At 39.0% G+C, this 19,576-nt stretch overlaps 1 protein-coding gene across 2 annotated transcripts in view; it reads left to right on the forward strand.

Moving 5' to 3' along the window:
- Positions 1–1,013: 1,013 nt before the first annotated feature.
- UXS1 (UDP-glucuronate decarboxylase 1) overlaps positions 1,014–19,576 on the forward strand; it is a 59,335-nt gene continuing 40,772 nt past the window's right edge. The window contains exons 1-2 of one of the 2 annotated variants that reach the window (XM_081947096.1): positions 1,014–1,305; positions 19,334–19,361. In XM_081947096.1, the coding sequence (XP_081803222.1) occupies positions 1,206–1,305; positions 19,334–19,361 (128 nt within the window). In that variant the 5' untranslated portion in view covers positions 1,014–1,205. The remainder of the gene's footprint in view (positions 1,306–19,333; positions 19,362–19,576) is intronic. The other variant, XM_081947095.1, reaches the window with a different exon arrangement.

Genomic DNA, 19,576 nt, shown 5'->3' on the forward strand with positions numbered 1-19,576 from the left:
TGGGGATCATAATATTTTTTGAGTATTTCTCAAAAAAAAAATCTATAAAAATGAAAATATAAACCTCCTACTCTCTATACAAAATTACCCTTGTCATACTCATTTTAAACCTAGCCTTCAAGTAGGATGAACCTAAGTGCAGATTTTCAATCCAAACAATTTTTTTGGGGGGTGAACTTTCTCCAGGATAAAAATGTGACCGTCGTGTCCATTTTTTGCAGAGATTTAAAAAACTGAATGTAAACTCTGTTTTCTACCGTAATAATAATCATGACCCCCCCCCTCCTGAAATCTTACCAATAATTTCCCACAATAAACAAACAAACGAATCCATTAGTCCAAACAGCAGGCTAATTTTGAACTATGCTGAATGCTATTTTAAACTATTTCAACCTATTTTTCAACCTATTTTAAATTTTGTTGGTAATCTACTCAGGGTTTCTTTTAACGTTAATTAAATTTGCTTAGTAAACCTTGAACACAGTTGTATGTCCCTAAGGCAAACTGTTTTGGAAATTGTTTTATTATTGCACAATCTGCTAATCTTGGTTGGCTTTCCATGCATGCATTTGAATTGTTGCAACCCAACAAGGGTTGTGACATAACCTAAACAAATGTATGCATGTACACATACACATACTTGGTGCCATGAGAATGAGAATGTCAAAAACGGCACAGCCGTATCTATTATGATTTAATCAATGGGGGTGGGGGTGCTTTGACAATTGCTTCTGCTCCATCCTAAATAAAACCTGAAAAAGAGGGCACTTCGATTTTACAGACACACTGACATCAACAATCACGAGGCGCCTGAAATGTTTCTGCGATTGGGGGGGGGGGGGGGAGAAGAGCGAAATATTCTGCGCAGGCGCAGTAGGCAAAAGTGACTTCATATTCCGCCACCTCAACGTCGGGCTCTTTCCTTCCGCCGCCCGGGTCCCGTTGCTTTGCCGAAGCAGGGGCTGAAGCGGAGGGAGGGCGGGGACAAAAAGTGGAGGGCCCATGTGCGCATGCGTGGTGTCGCTCCCAGGAACTGGCCTGGCTACTGTTCCTGCTGCCACTGGTGGCGCGGCGGGTTGAGGAGGTCTGTGGCGGGCAAGGCGGCGGCGGCGGCGGCGGCGGCTCAGGGACCCCGAGGGTGAAGCTGATGCCTTGCGGTGCCGAGCGCTGCTGCTCGCGGCTGAGTCTTCCCCACCTAGCTGGGGATGCTGAATAAAGGGACGCTGCAGCGCGTGCTGTCTGCCATCAATAGGAGACGGAGGATGAAGCTGTTGATGGGGCTCGCTCTGGTCGCCTATGTCGCCTGTAAGTGGAGCGGCGGGAGAGACGGGCACTTCATTCATCCGGCTCCTTCGGGCAGGCCGGGAAATTGGCAGGCTTTTTTCTGGCCCCGGGAAGGCAGGGCAAGCTGCTTTCCTTGTGCGCGCCTCTTCTTTGCACGGCCGAAGGCAGCATCGAAGGTGTTGCATGCAGCGCAGGGAAAACGCAACAACAACGCAGGGGAGGCGGCTGGGAGACGCGCTGTAGCAATTCCGGGGTTGCCATAGGCTTGGGGGGGATCACTTGATATTGCCAGGCTCCTTTACGTTCGGCTGTCTGTCTGTCTGTCTGTCTGTCTTATTTTTAAAGGGGAAATAATCCTGCCTTCTGTCTCCATTGTGCATTCTGCTCCCGGTGCTTCCTTTGAAACTTTTCAGAAGTCCCAAAACAAAATTCTTCCACCCTCTGATCTGTCAGCTGTTTAGGCCCTGACTGTCCCGCTGACCACAAGCCTCTGTTTGCTTTGAAATTCTTTATGGTTGTGGCTTTGAATATATTTTCTCTAATTTAGAGAGAAAGAGGTGACCGTTAAGGAACTAGCTTTTTCACATCCTCAACTGATCAAAAAGGAGCACATGCCTGGCCTTTGAAGGTGGAACACAGCAAGCATAAATGGGAATCCTGTGTGCTGACTTTGGTTCTCCTATGTTTTGGACTCCAATGCCAACTGGAGATTACAAAGCTTTTAGTCCAAGATATCTAGAGAAGGGCATCAAGGGTTAATTAACGGGATATGCTATCTGACTTGCTGGCCACCAGAAAAGTAGTTGAGTAAAGCTCTGGAACTCTTAGTTGCTGTACAGGTTTTCAAGGTAACATCCCCAAGGTTTGAACTTGATGCATCCAAAGAATCTACTGTCCCCGTGACCGCAAACCTTTTGGGCTTGGCCTCTCAAAAATTTGGAAAAAGCCTAACTTGACTCTGCTGGTATGTCACCCCATCCCCAAACCAAAGAGAAACGATTTATCTCCCCTGCATCCAGGGCCCTCAGTGGCAGCACTGCCTCAACTTCAGCCCTAGTGCCTAATGCCAGATGGCATCGCTGCCATCAAAAAGACCACCTCGCAGCACCATATGCTAGTAACTTTTGGGCAGTGTTCTCGTTCTCTTTCTGTTGACAGGCCCCTGCGGCCCACCTGAGGCTACTACAGGTTGCACAAGGCAAAACTTGAAGTAGTTTTGGGGAATGCTCTTTCACAGTCTCTGAAGCTTCCCCAAACCACATGAGAGCATAACCCATTCTCACATGATTTTCAGACGCTATGCAACAGCACAGCCCTCTTGCCTGACTTCTGGAGAATCCGGAGGCTACGTGAGGAACACCCCATTCTCACACAGTTTCTGCAACTTCTGAAAATTGCATGAAAATAGCGCATGCTTTTCAGAATAGTTGTCAGGTGTTGGTGAATCCTGGTGTGACACCCAAAACATCATGGCGTGTCACCTTTAACATGGGTGTCGTAGGTTCACTGTTGTGTGCATTCCAGAGGTGCAGTGTTAGAGCATGCAAACTCTAGCCATGTTATACTTGTATTGTGACTTTTCACACAAATATAAACAAAGAATTTGCAGTGTAATATTTAGATAGATGTTTCATCGTTTTGAAGATGGTATGGGTTGCTTCAAACACCCATAGGTCTGCACTGTATTATCATTTAAATCACAACTTACTCAGATCTCTACCAATCTTCATCCTGTTCTGTCTAGATACTTTTGGAATTAACTTATAATTCCTGTGTTGTGTTGTTGCCTTATAAAAGGAGTCCATATGTGATCTTATCTTATATTTACAAAGACAAGTTTCTGAGTTGTAAGAAGTATCCTAAAGAAGGGTTGATGGAAGGCCAGCATTTCACCCTCAATTGCCAAGAACATTTTTCTTGGTTTGGGAAGTATTGGGCCACCACAATACTTAGCTTACTTAGTTGAAGGTGTACTGTATTTTAAACCTTTGTTTGCATTCCGAAAGTTTAAGAGCAAGTTGGATAATGTCAGCTGAATCGACATGACAAATATTTGAATATTATTATAATGTGGTTCTTGATAGAAAACAAAATTGATAGATTTGTTTATATACTGGACATTTGTTTTATATGAGATGTATCTGTGGAGTAATCTGTATTATCAGAAAGAAGCTTAGAATAGCCTTTCTGATCTGATATTCTCCATCTGTGTCCTTACGACAAGATTTACTGGTTCTGCTGAGCAAGAATTATAATCTAGCCTGGAGGGCATCAGTTACAGAAAGTTGGCTTTAAAGAATATTTTTTGCTTGCCAATAGTTTCTAGTCTGATACTTTAACCACTACACCAAATTGGCTATGAATGAGGACAATGAATGAGTTTTCCATAGTTGATTCTGCTTTCCATTGATTTTAGGAATTTTTGTAATACTGTGTGAGGCCTTTAGTATGTATAGCACCTATGATGGTTAGGTTTTGCATGTTTAAGGACACTAGTGATGTTTGCTAAATATTTGTGCTGCCTTTTGCAGGATATTAAGGCCTCCATTAGCCATTTATTTGTGATGCAAATGGGTCTCTGTCAAATTATCTCTGTCAAAGACAAACTATCCTTAGGTAGTTTGTCTTTGAAATAAGATATTATTGCAGAGTTGTCAAAAAGTGTCACACAATATCCAGAGATTTTCCACTTGCTTCCTTTCCATATGAAAACTAACTGTATTTATTTATTAGATTTTTATCCTGTTTTATTATCTTACAAGTAATTCAAGGTGGTGAACATGCCTGACACTCTTTCCCCCTCCTCCTATTTTCCCACAACAACCCTGTGAGGTGGGTTGAGCTAACAGAGAGGCCTAAGGTCACCCAGCTGGCTTTCAGGCCTAAGATGGGATAAGAACTCATAGTCTCCTGATTTCTAAACAAGCACCTTAACCGCTACACTTTAGCAATATCTGCAAATAAAAATAATATAAATTTTAAAGCCATCTGCATTTTAAAAATGTTTAGTTTTTAAAATTTAATTTTAATTAAAATTGCAGTAAATTGTAACCTTTTGGAAATTTATTTTGATTAAAAATTAGCCCTGTTCATGTGCTAAGAGTTTATAATACAGTTGAAATGGACATCATTTCTCTACTGAACGGAACCAATAGCTGGGTCTACCGTTTCCATCCAACTGGTGTGTAGCAGTGTATCTATAATCTATCATCTTTGGAATATACGTGTTAGTAAAGTTTGTTTTTTTTTACTTCTTTTATATACTATGAAGTTATGTCATTGTTCTGTTCAATCAATAAATTAAAATGTAATTATTAGAAGTGGGTGGCATTCTGAAAGCCAAGGAAAGCATTCATTTTATTCAGAGGGAGCAAAGTGCAGATTCATTTATCAATTTAGTGAGTTACAGATGAGAATGCTTGTTTATAGAATACTGTATATGACAGTTTCAAAATTGGCATTGTGCTTCTGTCTTTCACCATTAATTGTTATTGGTGCTATTTAAAGATTTAAAATGACCTTGGTTAATGGCCAGGAAATCTGCTTGGCCTTAACCTTGCTGGATTTTAGGAAGACACTTCTTCTGCAGGCTCTAAGTTAGAATGGTTAGAATGGCCTGTCTAATTATTGTATAAAGCGTGGTTTATATAATTCTATTCTACTGCCAGCACAGTACAGTTTGCATTCCCCCCCTCTGCTTTTATTGAAGTGAAACATCTTAGAAATTGATCAGATTAAAAAAGTAAATAGAAGCCTGCTACCATACAATTCTAAGTCAAAATGTTCTGAGCTTTAAGCAACTATTTTTGAGTACTTCATGCCCCAAGCAAAGCACACTTTTATTACTTTTGCTTGGATAGTGAAAGAAAATGTTGCTGTTTCAAGTGTTCCATGTTGCTTTAGAAAGATTTGCACTATTATGTTATCTTGGGAGTTTTCCTTTCTCTGGCATATATATTTCCTACTGGTTTTTTAGGGGACTTAATTTTATAGGACACTGGGGTTTTAAATTTTGTATATTTTAAATTATTCATTTAGCAATTACAGTTCTGTCTATTTTTATCCTCCTCTTATTTATGTATTTATCCATTTAATAATTTTAATTGTTTAAATTTTATTTATGATGTTTTTGATATGGACTGTACACCGCCCCGAGTCCCTTTTGGGAGAGGGGGCGGTCTAGAAGTGCTAATTAAATTAAATTAAATTAAATTAAATCTCCGAACACAGTAGGATTAATCATTCCCCTGTTGCATTGGCTTAGGTCCCTGGCACAGATGGCACGTGGAGCCATATCTGAGGGCACATGAAGTGTTGTTCTATGTCAGCTCCGACATACATGCACGCAGTAGCCAACTGTTTTTCAGTCTTTTGGAGGGTGAGGGAAGCCATTTTCACCCTCCCCAGGCTTCAAGAAAGCCTTCGGAGCCTGTGGATGGCGAAACAAACTTCCAGTAGGCCTGTTGGGCCGTTTTTTGCCATCCCTAGGCTCTGGAGTCTTTCCTGATGCTTGAGGAGGGTGAGAAATGGCCCAACGGGCCTACCGGATGTTCGGAGGCTTCAGTGAAGCCTGCGTGCATGCACGCGCGAGGGTGTTGGTGTTGTGCATGCATGTGTGGTGGGAGGGCATTGCATTATGAGTATGGGCACCCTTTTGGCACCCGAGCAGAAAAACATTCGCCATCACTGGTTTAGGCCATGTGTAGAGAACCCCAAGGTGATTTTTGCAGTGGCATTTTAAAGGATATGTGGCACAGCGAAAGTGCTATTCTGGATCTGACCATTTCTTTTCCTTCCATTGATACAGTACCTGAATACCAGAAGAGGGGTGTTTCTGTGTTTGTGTGCAAATATATTTTAAAAATCCTACAGAAAACTCAGACATTTTGTACAAGTAGGAAGTAGGTAGAATGGAAATGGGAGCTCATCAAATTCTCAGACAACACAAAGCTGGGTGAATACCCAACACTTTGGAAGATAGGCTCAAGATTCAGAAGGATCTTGACAGTTTTAAACACTGGGATTTATACAACAAAATGCAATGTACTAGTAAGAAAACTAAGGTTTTACACAGGCAACAAAACCCAAATGCACAGGTATAAAATAAGTGGAACCTGGCTGTAGGAAGTTATCACCTAGCCACCTCCCAGAAAAATGAAATATCCTAGGAAATATTGAAAAGGCAGAATATTATATTTTCCTGGATGTGAAAAAGGGAGAAACACATTTTAAACACAAAGTAAATTCCTGCAGCTTCCGGCCCATCCCCACTTTGTCAATGGGCCATTAAGAAGGCCAAGCTAGTCCACTTTACATAATAAAGAGTTCTCCTCTTCAGCTCCAGAGTGATGGGATTAAGGCAGGATAATATTGCCTTTTACTCAACTGACCACATGGCATCTGAGAACTCAACCAAGCCTGGATTCAAAACTCAGCCTAGAGGGTTGCCCCTGCATGGGCCCATGTGAGTCTGACAACCAATTGGAATACATTTCTTACACAGGAACAGGAAACAGAGGGACTGAACAGATTATAAAAGCCCTGCAAGCCCTTCTTCAGTGTTCTCTTCCCTTCCCTTCCCTTCCCGTCTCTTCTCTTCCCTTCTCTTCTTCTCCACCAATATTGAAGCATGTGATCATCTTTTCTGTTCAGGACTCAAGCCATGTGGTCCTGTCCACCATTAAAACCATCCTTCCAAGCAGCCTCCATGTCTCCAGTGTCCTTTTCCCCACTTGGAGCTGAACCCAGAAGGACATTTCTTCCAACATGGCTCAAAAGCAGTAATGGTGAGAGTAATCTAGGAGTCCTAATGGACAGTAACTTAAATATGAGCCAGCCGTGAGGTGCAGCTGCCAAAAAAGCCAATGCAGTCCTAGGCTGCATTAGCAGGGAGATAGTATCAATCAATTAATCAGAATAGAGCTAGAAGGGAAAGTATTAAGATCATTGAAGTATTTGTACTGCTTTATACTGCTTTCATAAGACCAAGTTGGAATAATGCATTCAGTTTTTGTCACCATGATAAAAAAAGATGCTAAGATGCTAGAAAGGGTACAGAGAAGAGCATTAAAGACGATTAGGGAGCTGCAGGCTAAAATATATGACGAATGGTTGCAGGAAGTTAGTACATCTAGGATAACTAAGGTTGACATGGTAACAGGCTTCTAAGTCTTGAGGGGCTGTCATAGAAAAGAGGCACTCAACATATTCTTCAAAGCACCTGAGGGCAGGACAAGAAGTAATGGATGGAAGCTTATGAAGGAGAGATACAATCTAGAACTAAGAACTAAGGAAAAATTTCCTGACAGTGAGAACAATTAACCAGTGACTTGCCTTCAGTTGTGGAAGCTCCATCACTGGAAATTTTTAAGAAGAGATTGGACAGGCATTTGTTTATAATGATATAAACTTTTCCTGCTTGAGCAGGGACTTGGACTAGAAGACCTCCAAGGTCACCTCCAACTCTGTTATTCTGTATTCAGAAGTATAATATTGATTTGAATGGTCTGTGGAGCTTAGGTCGTATTTGCGTATACTCTGCTTCTATTGTTGCAATATAGTTCAGTGTCTTTAAATTTTCTCTAAGTCTTCATCCACAAAGGCATTCTGAAAGTGTCACAATCATCAGGACCAAAAATCATATGCAGTGTGCATATATAGTGCGCTTAGCAAACCAACAAGGAAGTATTTTCCCGAAAAGTTTCTTATGTTGATGGCTTTAGTGATTCGTTGCTTGGATAATGACTCCTTTGGAATTGTGCTCAAGGGGATGTGAAAAACAAAAAGATTAATTGATTGGCTTCCTGGGCTTTTTGATATTCATTGTTGCACTGGATTTTGACCTTTTGTTTGCGGAGAATAGAGAATGCATTTGCAAATGCAAAAGGTTTCTGCTAGTTGGCCTGCAAAGCTTGAGGTGTGTGTGCACTCTTCACATTCCTGTGTGCTGCAAAAGGATGTTTTCACTTGTTGGATTGTCATGTGTGCTGTCACATATCATTCCATTAGCATTTCAGGTGTAAGAAAAATATTTGCTTTGCTGAACAAAGTTGAACCATGCATGACGTATGATTTCTGTGCTATTTAGGATGTAAATGCAGTATAACGTATAATTAGGATGTACAAGGCAAGGGGGGATTTTTAGTTTTCCATAATAAAGCTCTGTCCTGGTCATCAGTTCTTTTTCTTCACTCTTTCTTTTTCTTCACCACTGTTCTCAATTTGCTAGGTCTAAGCTATATTCTGCTCTGCCCTGCTCTTCTCTACCCTACCTTACCCAGCCAGTGCCAGCCTGATAAGAAAATTGGGAACTGAGGGAGGAAACTATGAAGATAAGCCTGCAAGTATTGGGGTAGACAGAGGCAGTGCATGTTACTGATTGGTTAGGTTTTGGAGTGCAAGAGGTTCACTTTTAAAACATTATGTAAACAAACCACATTTGTGAGCTGACTGGAACCCATTTTCTGCCAGGATTTCTTCCTGTCCTCGGGGAGGTAATTGATTTGAAATGGGTATGTGACCAATTAAGATCTTTCTATCCTTTAAAAAGCAAATGCAAAGAGCCACCTAGTAATTTCTCTTTTTATGTTTCTTTCTTTAGTTTTCTTCAGGCAAGGAAAGATAGATTTTTTAAAAAGTTGAACTTGAGAAAGGCTGTATAGGAGTTCAATGAAGCCATAATGGGATTACTCCTTTATTTTGTTTCCTCTGCCAATCTTTCTGCAAGCTGGCTTGCTGGTAGCACTCAGCATGAATTGCGGTCCTGTCTGTTTCTTTTCCAGGGATGAAAAAGTATAAAGCACAAGCCTTTTTCTCTGTTCCCATTGCTTCTTAATGCTGAAATGCTTGATACACTATGTTATATTTCACGAAACACGAAATGCTTAAACAACTTTGAGATTTGTTCCTCTGAAATGGAGACATTTCAAAATTTTTTTTTACAGAATATCCTGGATGAGATACTTTGTAGATATATTTTGTCTTTCATGCATAGAAGAAATTATCACTAAAACATAGCTGTGGAATAATTTGAAAAGCACAGTTCCTGCAGAATGTAATTTGTCTGAGATTTAATATTCTAGGCATTGTACTTTATCAAGAAGGTGAACACGACGGCAATTAGGTCTAGTGGTTAAGGCACCAGGCTAGAAACCAGGAGACTGGCAGCTCTAGTCCTACCTTAGGAATGAACGCCACTTGTCACTTTGAGTCAATCATTCTTTCTCAGCCTCACAACAACAGGCTCAGGCAATAAACCTATCCATCATTTCCTGTTGCAACTAATCGATCAATACTTGGTTTATCTGGAAAAAAGTGGACCTGCACTTCCAGGAAAATGCTAGGAAGAAAAAAGAAACTCAAAGTGAATGCTCAGATTCTGAGTATATTTGTCAGAACTATATACCATACTACTGTTTTTCATAGGGGTAATAAGTGCTGAAAGATGTATGCATGAATGTATATATTTTATGACCATTAAGTGATACTACCGTGTTTCCCAGAAAATAAGATAGGGTATTATTTTCTTTTGACCCCCCGAAATAAGCCCTTGGCCTTATTTTCAGGGAGGTCTTATTAGTTTTGTGGTGCAGGAGGCAATGTGTTGCAATATTTTTGGGGAGGGCTTATTTTAGCGCATGCGCTCTCCGATTGGGCTTATTATCTGGGGAAGTCTTATTTCCAGGGAAACAGTGTACTTTAAAGCGGTGGTGCTGTTGACTAAAACTGAAAATTATTCTGCAGTAAATATAGCCAGGTATTTATTTCATCTTGTAAGTAAAGTTTAAAGAATGGTTGTCTCCATTCAATCTTGCTGTTCCTAAACTGTTAGATACTAGGTCAAGAAAAGACAGTGTAGGTCAACGTATCCAGGGAGGTACACATTAAATTTCTCAGAAAAAGTACAAGAGATGAAATTCTGAGTGCACAAAGGGGGCAAGCCTTGACATACCAAGATAGGGAAATAACCATTCTGAAGCAGATCCCCAAGAAAGTGAGGGGAAAAAGAAAAAGCTATTCGCAACTAGCGAATAAACTATACCAGAAGGGGGTGTGGTTCAGATGGTTGATGCCTGAAGGTATGCTAATATTCTGGGAGGAGACAAGAGTTAGAATTAATACACCCATAGAGGCGCAGGCCTTTATGGAAAAAAACAAAGCACACCTAGAAAAATTAGATGATCCTACAACAGACACGCAGGACACGGGAGGGGCCGGAGCTTGGTCGGCGGGGGGAGATGGGGCAATACAAAGAACGCTCACAAAAATGAACAAGAAAATTTCTTTGACATAAACCGATCGAAATTATCAATTGAATTAATATGCTGACTATATACTACTATGTATTAATGATCTTTGTTTAGATGTATATTATGAGTATGGAGGGAGGGGGCACCTACCGCACCTCGCAACTGCCAAAATTTGTATACTTTTTCCACTACCTTTTCCCCTGTAAATTTCTAAAAAAACCAACTAATTTTGTTTAAAAAAAAAAAGAAAAGACAGTGTAGGAACCCTATGTTTATTGGAGCTCAGCAGAGTAGTAATTTTCCTGGGAGTGTTGGATCTCGGTACTTCACAAAATAAATGTGCATGTGTTCCTCCCACCACCATTTCAGAACCTAACATAAGACCAACCTTGCTGTTGTTGACTGCTAGTTCCAAGGTGTTCCTAGGTGAGGGAGGTGATGCTGTGATTACTGTCTGTGCTTGGGAAAAGTAGCTACAACCAGGCAGAAACACTTCCCACCCCCATTTCTCCCATGCCTTCATACATTCAGTTCACTCACAAGCATCCAAGCTGCCTGTGATAATTGAGACACACCCTGATGTTTTCAAAGACCTGCGGACCTCAACCCATTTAGGCCCTTAGTTTACAAAAACAAAGATAGATTAGGTAAGGGTGTAGGAGGAAAGGAGACTACAAATAACATATTGTAGAGGAAAAGGAAGGCGAGATTGGGCAGCTATTTCAAGCAGGCAAGTCCATTCCCAGGACCACAAGCTATGGTGAGCTTCATATCCCAGTGGGAGTCCTGATTGGAGCTTTGTCAGGAGCTTGGTAGCACCCAGAAAAGGAGCAACTGCATTGGAACAGCATCACAGCCCCAATTAGTGTAAGTACCTTTGGAAAAAAGGCTGTATACTGCATTAGGGAATGTAGGACTGAGGATTAAAGGCATATTGTATGTCCAACATCACCTTGCAAAAGCTATTAGGGTGGTGGTGTGTCCAGGCCTTGGGGGGGGGGGAACCCTCACAGCATGGGCCACATTCCTTCTGCGCCGTACTAATTCTTGACCAGTCAAAAATCATGTACTGTATATCACCAAATCATGTACTTTATGGTACCCTGTTTCCCTGAAAATAAGACCTCCCGGGATAATAAGCCGAATCGAGCTTTTGAGCGCATGCACTAAAAAAGCCGTCCCCTGAAAATAAGCCCTCCCCTGAAAATATTGCAACACAGCAGCAGCCATGAGGTGACCATGCTTGCCGCTTCTTGCACCTCAAAAATAATAAGGGCCAAGGGCTTATTTCAGGGGGTCAAAAGAAAATAAGACCCTGTCTTGTTTTCGGGGGAACACGGTATCACCATAATTCATCCCTTGTGGATCCCCAATTTTAATGTCAACTTTAAAACACTGCATTCATTTGACTGAAGAGGTTGTGAACAGTTGCCTGTTGCTAATGAATACAGGGAAAATAAATGCCCTGTTGGGTCCATGTAAGCAGTATCACTGAAGGAACCAAAGATTAGAGCAAAGACATAGAAAGCTAAGCCTCTAGCTTTCTATGTATTGCCTGCATTACCTATACAGAATACAGACAGGCTGTAGAAACTGAATGCATAATTTCTTCCCTTCTCCAGCTACAAGAGAAGAGTATAGAGTTGTTTGCGTCCTTTAGGTTCTCTCTTTTTCTCAGGATCAGGTTACTTCGATCCTTAGATTATCTGCCCATGCAATCATTTTGTATGGGATTTTCTGTTTTTTATTGCTATGTTACTGCAGAATTTTGAACCATTGATCAGCTTACTAAGATAACATTCTCAAACATTTTTTGTAGCTTGTCTTTACAATATGCCCTCCTTCTAGAAAGTTATTCTTCCAGCAATTACTGATTTCTATGAACACACTGTATAAGGATAATAGCTTTTGAAAGCTTAAGAATATTGATTTTACTTCCCCCAGATGGATGTGATTACAATGCCTGCTATTGCTTTCTTACAAAATGTTTTAAGTGTTTTCTAGTCTCCATGTTTATTTCCTTGAAGTTGCTGTTAGTAAGAGTCTCTTGCTGTTGCATATTTGGAATAAAATAACACTTCAATCTCAGCATAATGCATAGATAATCCTAGATATAGTTTTTAATAACAGAGTTGGAAGGCATCTTGTAGATCATCTAGTGACTAGACCCCCCCCCCAAGCAAGAGACCCTACACCAGGGGTGTCCAAACTTGGGAACTTTAAGACTTGTGGACTTCAACTCCCAGAATTCTGGGAGTTGAAGTCCACAAGTCTTAAAGTTCCCAAGTTTGGACACCCCTGCCCTACACCATTTCTGCCAGATGGCAGTCCAGTCTCTTCTTGAAAGCTTCCAGTGATGAAGTTCCCACAATTTCTGAAGACAAGCTGTTCCATTGGTTGATTGTTAGAGTTGAATAAACCATAGTTCATTTAAAATATTATATTCCTTTTTAAAAAAATACTATGAGAAAATCATTGCTGTAGTGGTATCAGTATATGACTTTTAATTGCAAAAAAATGAGGAAAATTAGAGTTTAAATCTAGATATGTGTTAGTGAAAAAAGTCAGTCTTGGTCATGAAATGCGTGTAGCTTTTTAAAGAATTTGCATGCTGTTAAAGTGAGGTAGGAAAGTTATGTTTTTATGCTGTTGCAAGCCACCAGGAACTACTTGGGATAGTGAGATGGGAGGCATGTAAATTTGATAAAAAAATTGTTTGGCAATATTAAATTAATAGACTGGAGTGAAAACAGGACTTGGAGATCATCTTATTCAATGTCCTACAGAAATCCGTTCGTAGCAATCATCTTAGCTTTTCGACATGAAGATCTTGCCCTTAAGCTGGTCTTTTAGGTCTTTTAATGATGCACTGATTGGGCTTCAACTAAATCTATCCACGTTGCTGCTTGTCATCATCTTCTGTTTCTTTTTTTCTTTCCCAGCATTATTAATTTCTGCAGAGAACTAGTTTTTTGTGCAAGTAAGGAAGTAAGAAAAATTGAGCCCAGTAATTTGTGCCTCAAATGAGAATTCTGGGTTGATTTGTTCAAGAATATTTTTGTCTGTTTTCTTGGATATCCATGGTATGCTTAAGATTCTTCTTCAACGCTGTTCAAACGGTCAGAACTGATTCCAACCTGCTTCTTCAAAGCCCATCTTTTATTTCCATAGTGTATCACAGGAAAAAACCACTAGTTTGTTTATTTCTTTAGAAAAATTATATTTGTCAAGAGGAGCCACTGATATCCCAATGCAATAGCTAATAGTTTTGCTAAAGTTTTTGTTATCTTGCCATATACTGTATTTCTGAGCATATTCCTTCCAAAGAAAGAAGCAGTGCTGAGGAAAAAGGAATATTTTCTGTTGGAAACCTGACTACTTCTTGTAGTTATTTCCATCAGCAATGGGAATTCATTAAGTTATCTTTTTTAGTCTGGGTGAAAATGAACTGGTCTTCAAGTTGTGTAAGTATCAGTTGGATGTAAAGCTAAGGGGAAAAAAGCTTGAAGACCATTTTTGTTAAAAGCCTATTTAAAAAGTGTTTTTCAGATTTTTTTTTTCTGCATTCTAAAATCCGTGTACTCTTCAGACAGTTTTGAGTTCCAGAACTTCTAGCAAGCATTGTCAAAAAGGGCAAGGAATCCTGGCAGTTGTAATTAATGCATCTAAAGACCATAAGGGACGCGGTGGCTCAGTGGCTAAGAATCTGACCTTGTCGATCAGAAAGGTCGGCAGTTAGGCAGTTTGAATCCCTAGCACTGCATAATGGAGTGAGCTCCCGTTACTTGTCCCAGTTTCTGCCAACCTTCTGCAGTTCGAAAGCATGTAAAAATGCAAGTAGAAAAATAGGTACCACCTTTGGGAAGGTAACAGCATTCCGTGCGCCTTTGGCATTTAGTCATGCCAGCCACATGACCACAGAGACATCTTCAGACAGTGCTGGCTCTTTGGCTTTGAAACAGAGATGAGCACCACCCTCTAGAGTCGGGAACGACTAGCACATATGTGCGAGGGGAACCTTTACCTTTAAAGACCATTGAGTAAGAAGGGATGGCTGGAAAAATTGTGATGAGAATAAACAGTGCCTAACTCTTTCAAATTGAGCATAACCCTAAGGATCAAACAAGTGAGTGAGGCGACAGCTCTGGTTCAACTTCCCTAACATTTGGTTCTGATTTATGTCAACTGTACTATCATATGGTTAGTTTGACCCCATTTTTGGATTGATGTACAGCTGAAATCCTTCCAGAGAATTAAGGAAAGACTTAGTGACACCATTAAGGTACAATTAAATATGTCCATCTGTTGATCCCAAAATTTTGGATGGTTTTATTGGTATGGCAGCCTATTTATTTTATCCATAAAACTTAATGCAGCTTCCTGAAAATTAACTCTTCCAAGATTATCTAAATATTTTTAAATCACTTTTATGGCAGCCATCCACAAAATTGACCTTGGCCTTTATAGAACTTGTACTGTTTCTGATCTGGCGTATCCTAAAGTTAGGTGCACTGTGTTTTCAACCATCAGGGTAAATATTTCAGACAGTAAGATATCAGATTAATTTTGATTCAGTAAGCCGGCTAAGAACAATTGCCTTATTGTCCACTGTAGTTAATGATAAAATGTAGCTAATGCGTTTATAAGTAGACTTCTAGATAGCCGGTAAATAGTGAGTGGGTGGCTTTGAAGTATTTTGGCTGTAATAATAAAATTGGCTTTTGTTTATGGAACCTTGAAGGTTTTGTACCAAATATCAGGTTGATCAAAGTAACATTGCCACTGCATTTATTTAAACTTTGCATCCATGTATTCTGTCAAACAATGCACAAACGTTTTGCCAAAATAGATATGCTGGGAGCAGAACAAATTTGTTTGAAATAGAATACTCTATTTTAAACACTATATGCAACTTTTTCTCCCATTAGCACAGTTACCATATTTTGGATATTAAAGCCTTGTCTGTTAACTTCTTGGAATACATTCCCTGTTTATTGACCTTTTTTTCTTTCCAAATAAGTACATGACTGAATAACTTTGATTAAAATAAATTGGGTGAGTTTAATCAGCTATCCTTAATCTTTGTATTTTTTAAATTTTCATACACAGCTTCTTATCCAGACTGATCATTCTCTATTAGTGTGCATCTTAGAGATGCATACAGGAGCTGGTCAAAGATCAACAAGTTGATTTTTTTAATTAACCTGGGCAATTGTTTTATTATCAAAAGCATGAAAATGACAGATCAAAAACAGGATTTATTCCATCACTGTAAATTGTAGTCCTCTAGGCTGATTTTTTAAAAAACTATCTTCTATGTTTACTTAAATAGGACTAGAAATAATATGTATTAAATTATATTGTATCTTATCTTATAGCTACTGTATTTTACCCTACTCTTATTTTAAATTGTTCGTATAGGATTTTATTGGTGATATGTCTTTGAACATTGTGCTTTGATATGGCCTATAGGCTAATCAATAAAGATTATTATTATTATTATACAATCGTATCACAGCGGCCAGTTGTTTCGCTGGATTTGGCATTGATTACTAGTCGGGCCCCACCCAGGGGCCTAGGGCGTCGTAACGTATTTTCGTAATATACGTGCAGATCCAAGCAGTGCAGCTTTTTGCATTTGACAGATGGTGATTTTGTCAAGTTTTAAATGTAATTCCAGTGCTTTTGGAATAGCTCCCAGTGTGCCAATTACCACTGGAATTACCACTGCTGGTTTGTGCCATAATCGTTGAATTTCAATTTTTAGGTCCTGGTATTTCGCGATTTTTTCATGTTCCTTCTCGTCAACCCTGCTATCACCTGGTATTGCGATGTCTATGATTGTAACCTTATTTTTCTCAACCAGTGTGATGTCTAGTGTGTTATGCGCCAGTATTTTGTCTGTTTGTATACGAAAATCCCATAGGATCTTGACCATCTGATTTTCGGTGACTTTTTCAGGCTTATGTTCCCACCAGTTTGTTGTTTTAATATTATAATTTTGGCACAAATTCCAGTGGATCATTTGTGCTACTGAATTGTGCCGCAATTTATAATCAGTCTGTGTGATATTATTATTATTATTATTATTATTATTATTATTATTATTATTAGTATTAGTATTAGTATTAGTATTATTATTGACTAGAAATATTCATACTATGGATTCTGATTTATCTAGGTCTTGAGCTGATATTTGATGCCTGGAAGAAAAAAACCAATCCCTTTATCTTTCTCCCCCCCCTCCCCCCAATGAAAATAAAAAGAATTAGAAAATGTTCCCTGTTGATCATTTTTTTAATTATACACAAGATTTTATTTATTTATTTATTTTATTTAGCGCTTATAGACCGCCCCCTCTCCCGAAAGGGACTCGGGGCGGTGTACAGTCCATATCAGAAATACATCAGAATAAATAACTATAAAATTTAGACAATTACAATTATTAAGTAAATAGGTAAATAAATAAGAGGAGGATAAAAAGATATACAGAACTGTACTGCTAAGTAAATAATTTAAAATTTAAAGATTTAAAACCCCAACAAATATCCTATAAAATTAATTTAAAAGAACAATCCCCCTAAAAATCCAGTAAGAAATATGTATGCCAGGAGGTAGACGTTATAATTATGCCAGGCCAGCCAGTCGGAACAGGTGTGTCTTCAATTTCTGTCGGAAGGAGCGGAAGTCGGTGGTGGTTCTAATGTCGGGGGGATTGATAAGATGTAAAAAATTAATCTGAGTTTAGTAATGCTCATACCAAATCAAGAAATGAACAAACATGTAAAAGCTATTATCAATGCAGGCAAAGAGTTTGTATAAAAGAGGAATCAGCATCAAAAGGAATTGCTGACTGTGACAATTTAGATCCAGAAAGTGAGGCGGTGATCAACATCACATTAGGCAAAATACATCTTCTGAAAATTCATTGCCCTATCTCTATCAGCTTTTGTTTGAAAATGAACATTTTCTGTTTGTTAGATACAGGGAAGGACAAATGTGCATACTTATCTTTTGGTTCTTGGGTCAATAGGTTATTAGGTTTTTCAGGATCAACGTTTTATCTGCCTGTTGTTGTTTTTTAACCAAGAAAAAAATGAAATATTGCATTCCTTAGAATTCAGCCACTCGTTGCTCCTTTTCAAGCAAGAATAAAAAGTGAATTCAGTATATTCTACATATCTCCATTTCTCCTCCCTCCATTTATTCCATTAGTTCAAGTTATCTGGATTATTTTATCTCTTTCCTCGATCATGCAGAGAGTTTTATATATACTCAAAAGAATAGCTGGAAAATCCTGATAGTTTGACTAGGTTTGGGTGAGGATCTCAAAGTACAGATGGAGATACAATGATGTTGGCATTACAGTTCCATCATTACTCCTCAGGAATCAGTTTCTTGTTCCAATACCTGGATAAAGCTTACTTCCAAACAAGATTTTAAAAAATAGTTTAAAAATCAAGCTGTACTTACAAATAAATTACAAAAACCTTGTGATTCTCTATTCGTAAAAATGGCAACAAGCTCTAATGCTGAGCGTCATATGCATATATATTCCTCATCCCATGACAAGCATGACAAGAAAATTGGCATGCTATACATTTTGAATAAAACCTTACACCATTTTTTTCCTTTTGCCAAGTTATGTTTTTTAAGGTGGGAAAAGAAATAGATAATGTGCTTCCCCTGTTTCCTCCATTCTCACCTCCCCTCTCCTTACCATATTTAATTCTGGCAAAGATATCTTAGATGCTTATAGTAGCTTAACATGCTTAAAGTAAAGGTGGTAAAAGTAAAGTAAACCTTACTTAGTAAAGTGCTTAAAGTAAAAGCAACCTTTTGTTTGATTTGGGAGGGTCATTCTACGAGCTTTATCAGCAGAATGGATAGAATGGATAATTTGTTCCCTTAAATCTAGAAATAGCTGGTGGGTCTCCAAGAAGTTTTGAGATACCTTTAGGATAAAATGATGCAGAGTCCTGTTTCAAAAGTACACTGGATGGTTTTGAATTTGTTTTTTTCAGTGGCATTAAAAATCTACATGACAAGGGCTTCTTGAGCTGTCAGAAATTCTAAATAGAGAATGTCAACAGTCTACCTATTTCAGAAGATGTGCTTGGTCCTGGAGGAATTTTTATTCATATGGGTGCTTTTTACTATCTCAGGAAGCCTAGGTCAGAAGAACAATAAAGAGATCTACTTGGAAGAATCACTACACGTTTTTCCTGATTTAGGGGCCTGAAATAAGCTATAGCAGGGGTATCAAAACTTGTGGCCCATGGGCCAGGTACATCATGCACTGGCCACACCCACGCCCGGTTTAGTGAAGGGGGGGAGTCACGATACGTCATATGACGACGCAGTGATGATGCGAGTTTGACACCCCAGGACGATAGCATCGAATGGAGAACAAATATTACATTTGGAACAATAGTGCAATGACTGGCAAGAGTGATACCTGCAGTCAAAATTAAGGTCTATTTGTTATAATATTTTGCTATATAATACTTCTGTATTGAAAGCAGCATGTTAACCTATCAATATATAATTGTGCTTTAGATTCTCAAGTAAATATTCATAGTTGAGAGACATATGCCCTTATATTTCTAATCTCCCTTTCCAGGATCAAAGATGAATTAAAATATACATAGTAGATCACTTTTCAGAAAACCATTCCACTCCTGAAATAATAAATTGCATTACAAGCACATGTTACATATCTAGAATTATTAGTGTCTTAAATGTATTGTGAAATTATTTTTAACCAATGGTAATTAATGTTACTGTTTTCTTTTTTACAGCTGTATGGGGAAATGTGCTCAACATGAGGTAATATTATACACTTCTTTTGTACCTCTGTATAGCTATAACGTAATGTTTCTTTCAAAGTAAAAGGAAAACTCTTCTCTCACCTTTGTTGCTTATTGCTAGAAAGGAAGTTGGAGAAATGATAGCTAGTACCGTGTTTCCCCGAAAATAAGACAGGGTCTTATTTTCTTTTTGCCCACAAAATATGGCTTGGGCTTATTATGAGGGGAGGGTTT

The sequence above is a fragment of the Natrix helvetica genome (genome assembly GCF_964273705.1).
Source record: "Natrix helvetica genome assembly, chromosome: 3".
Classification (NCBI taxonomy): domain Eukaryota; kingdom Metazoa; phylum Chordata; class Lepidosauria; order Squamata; family Natricidae; genus Natrix; species Natrix helvetica.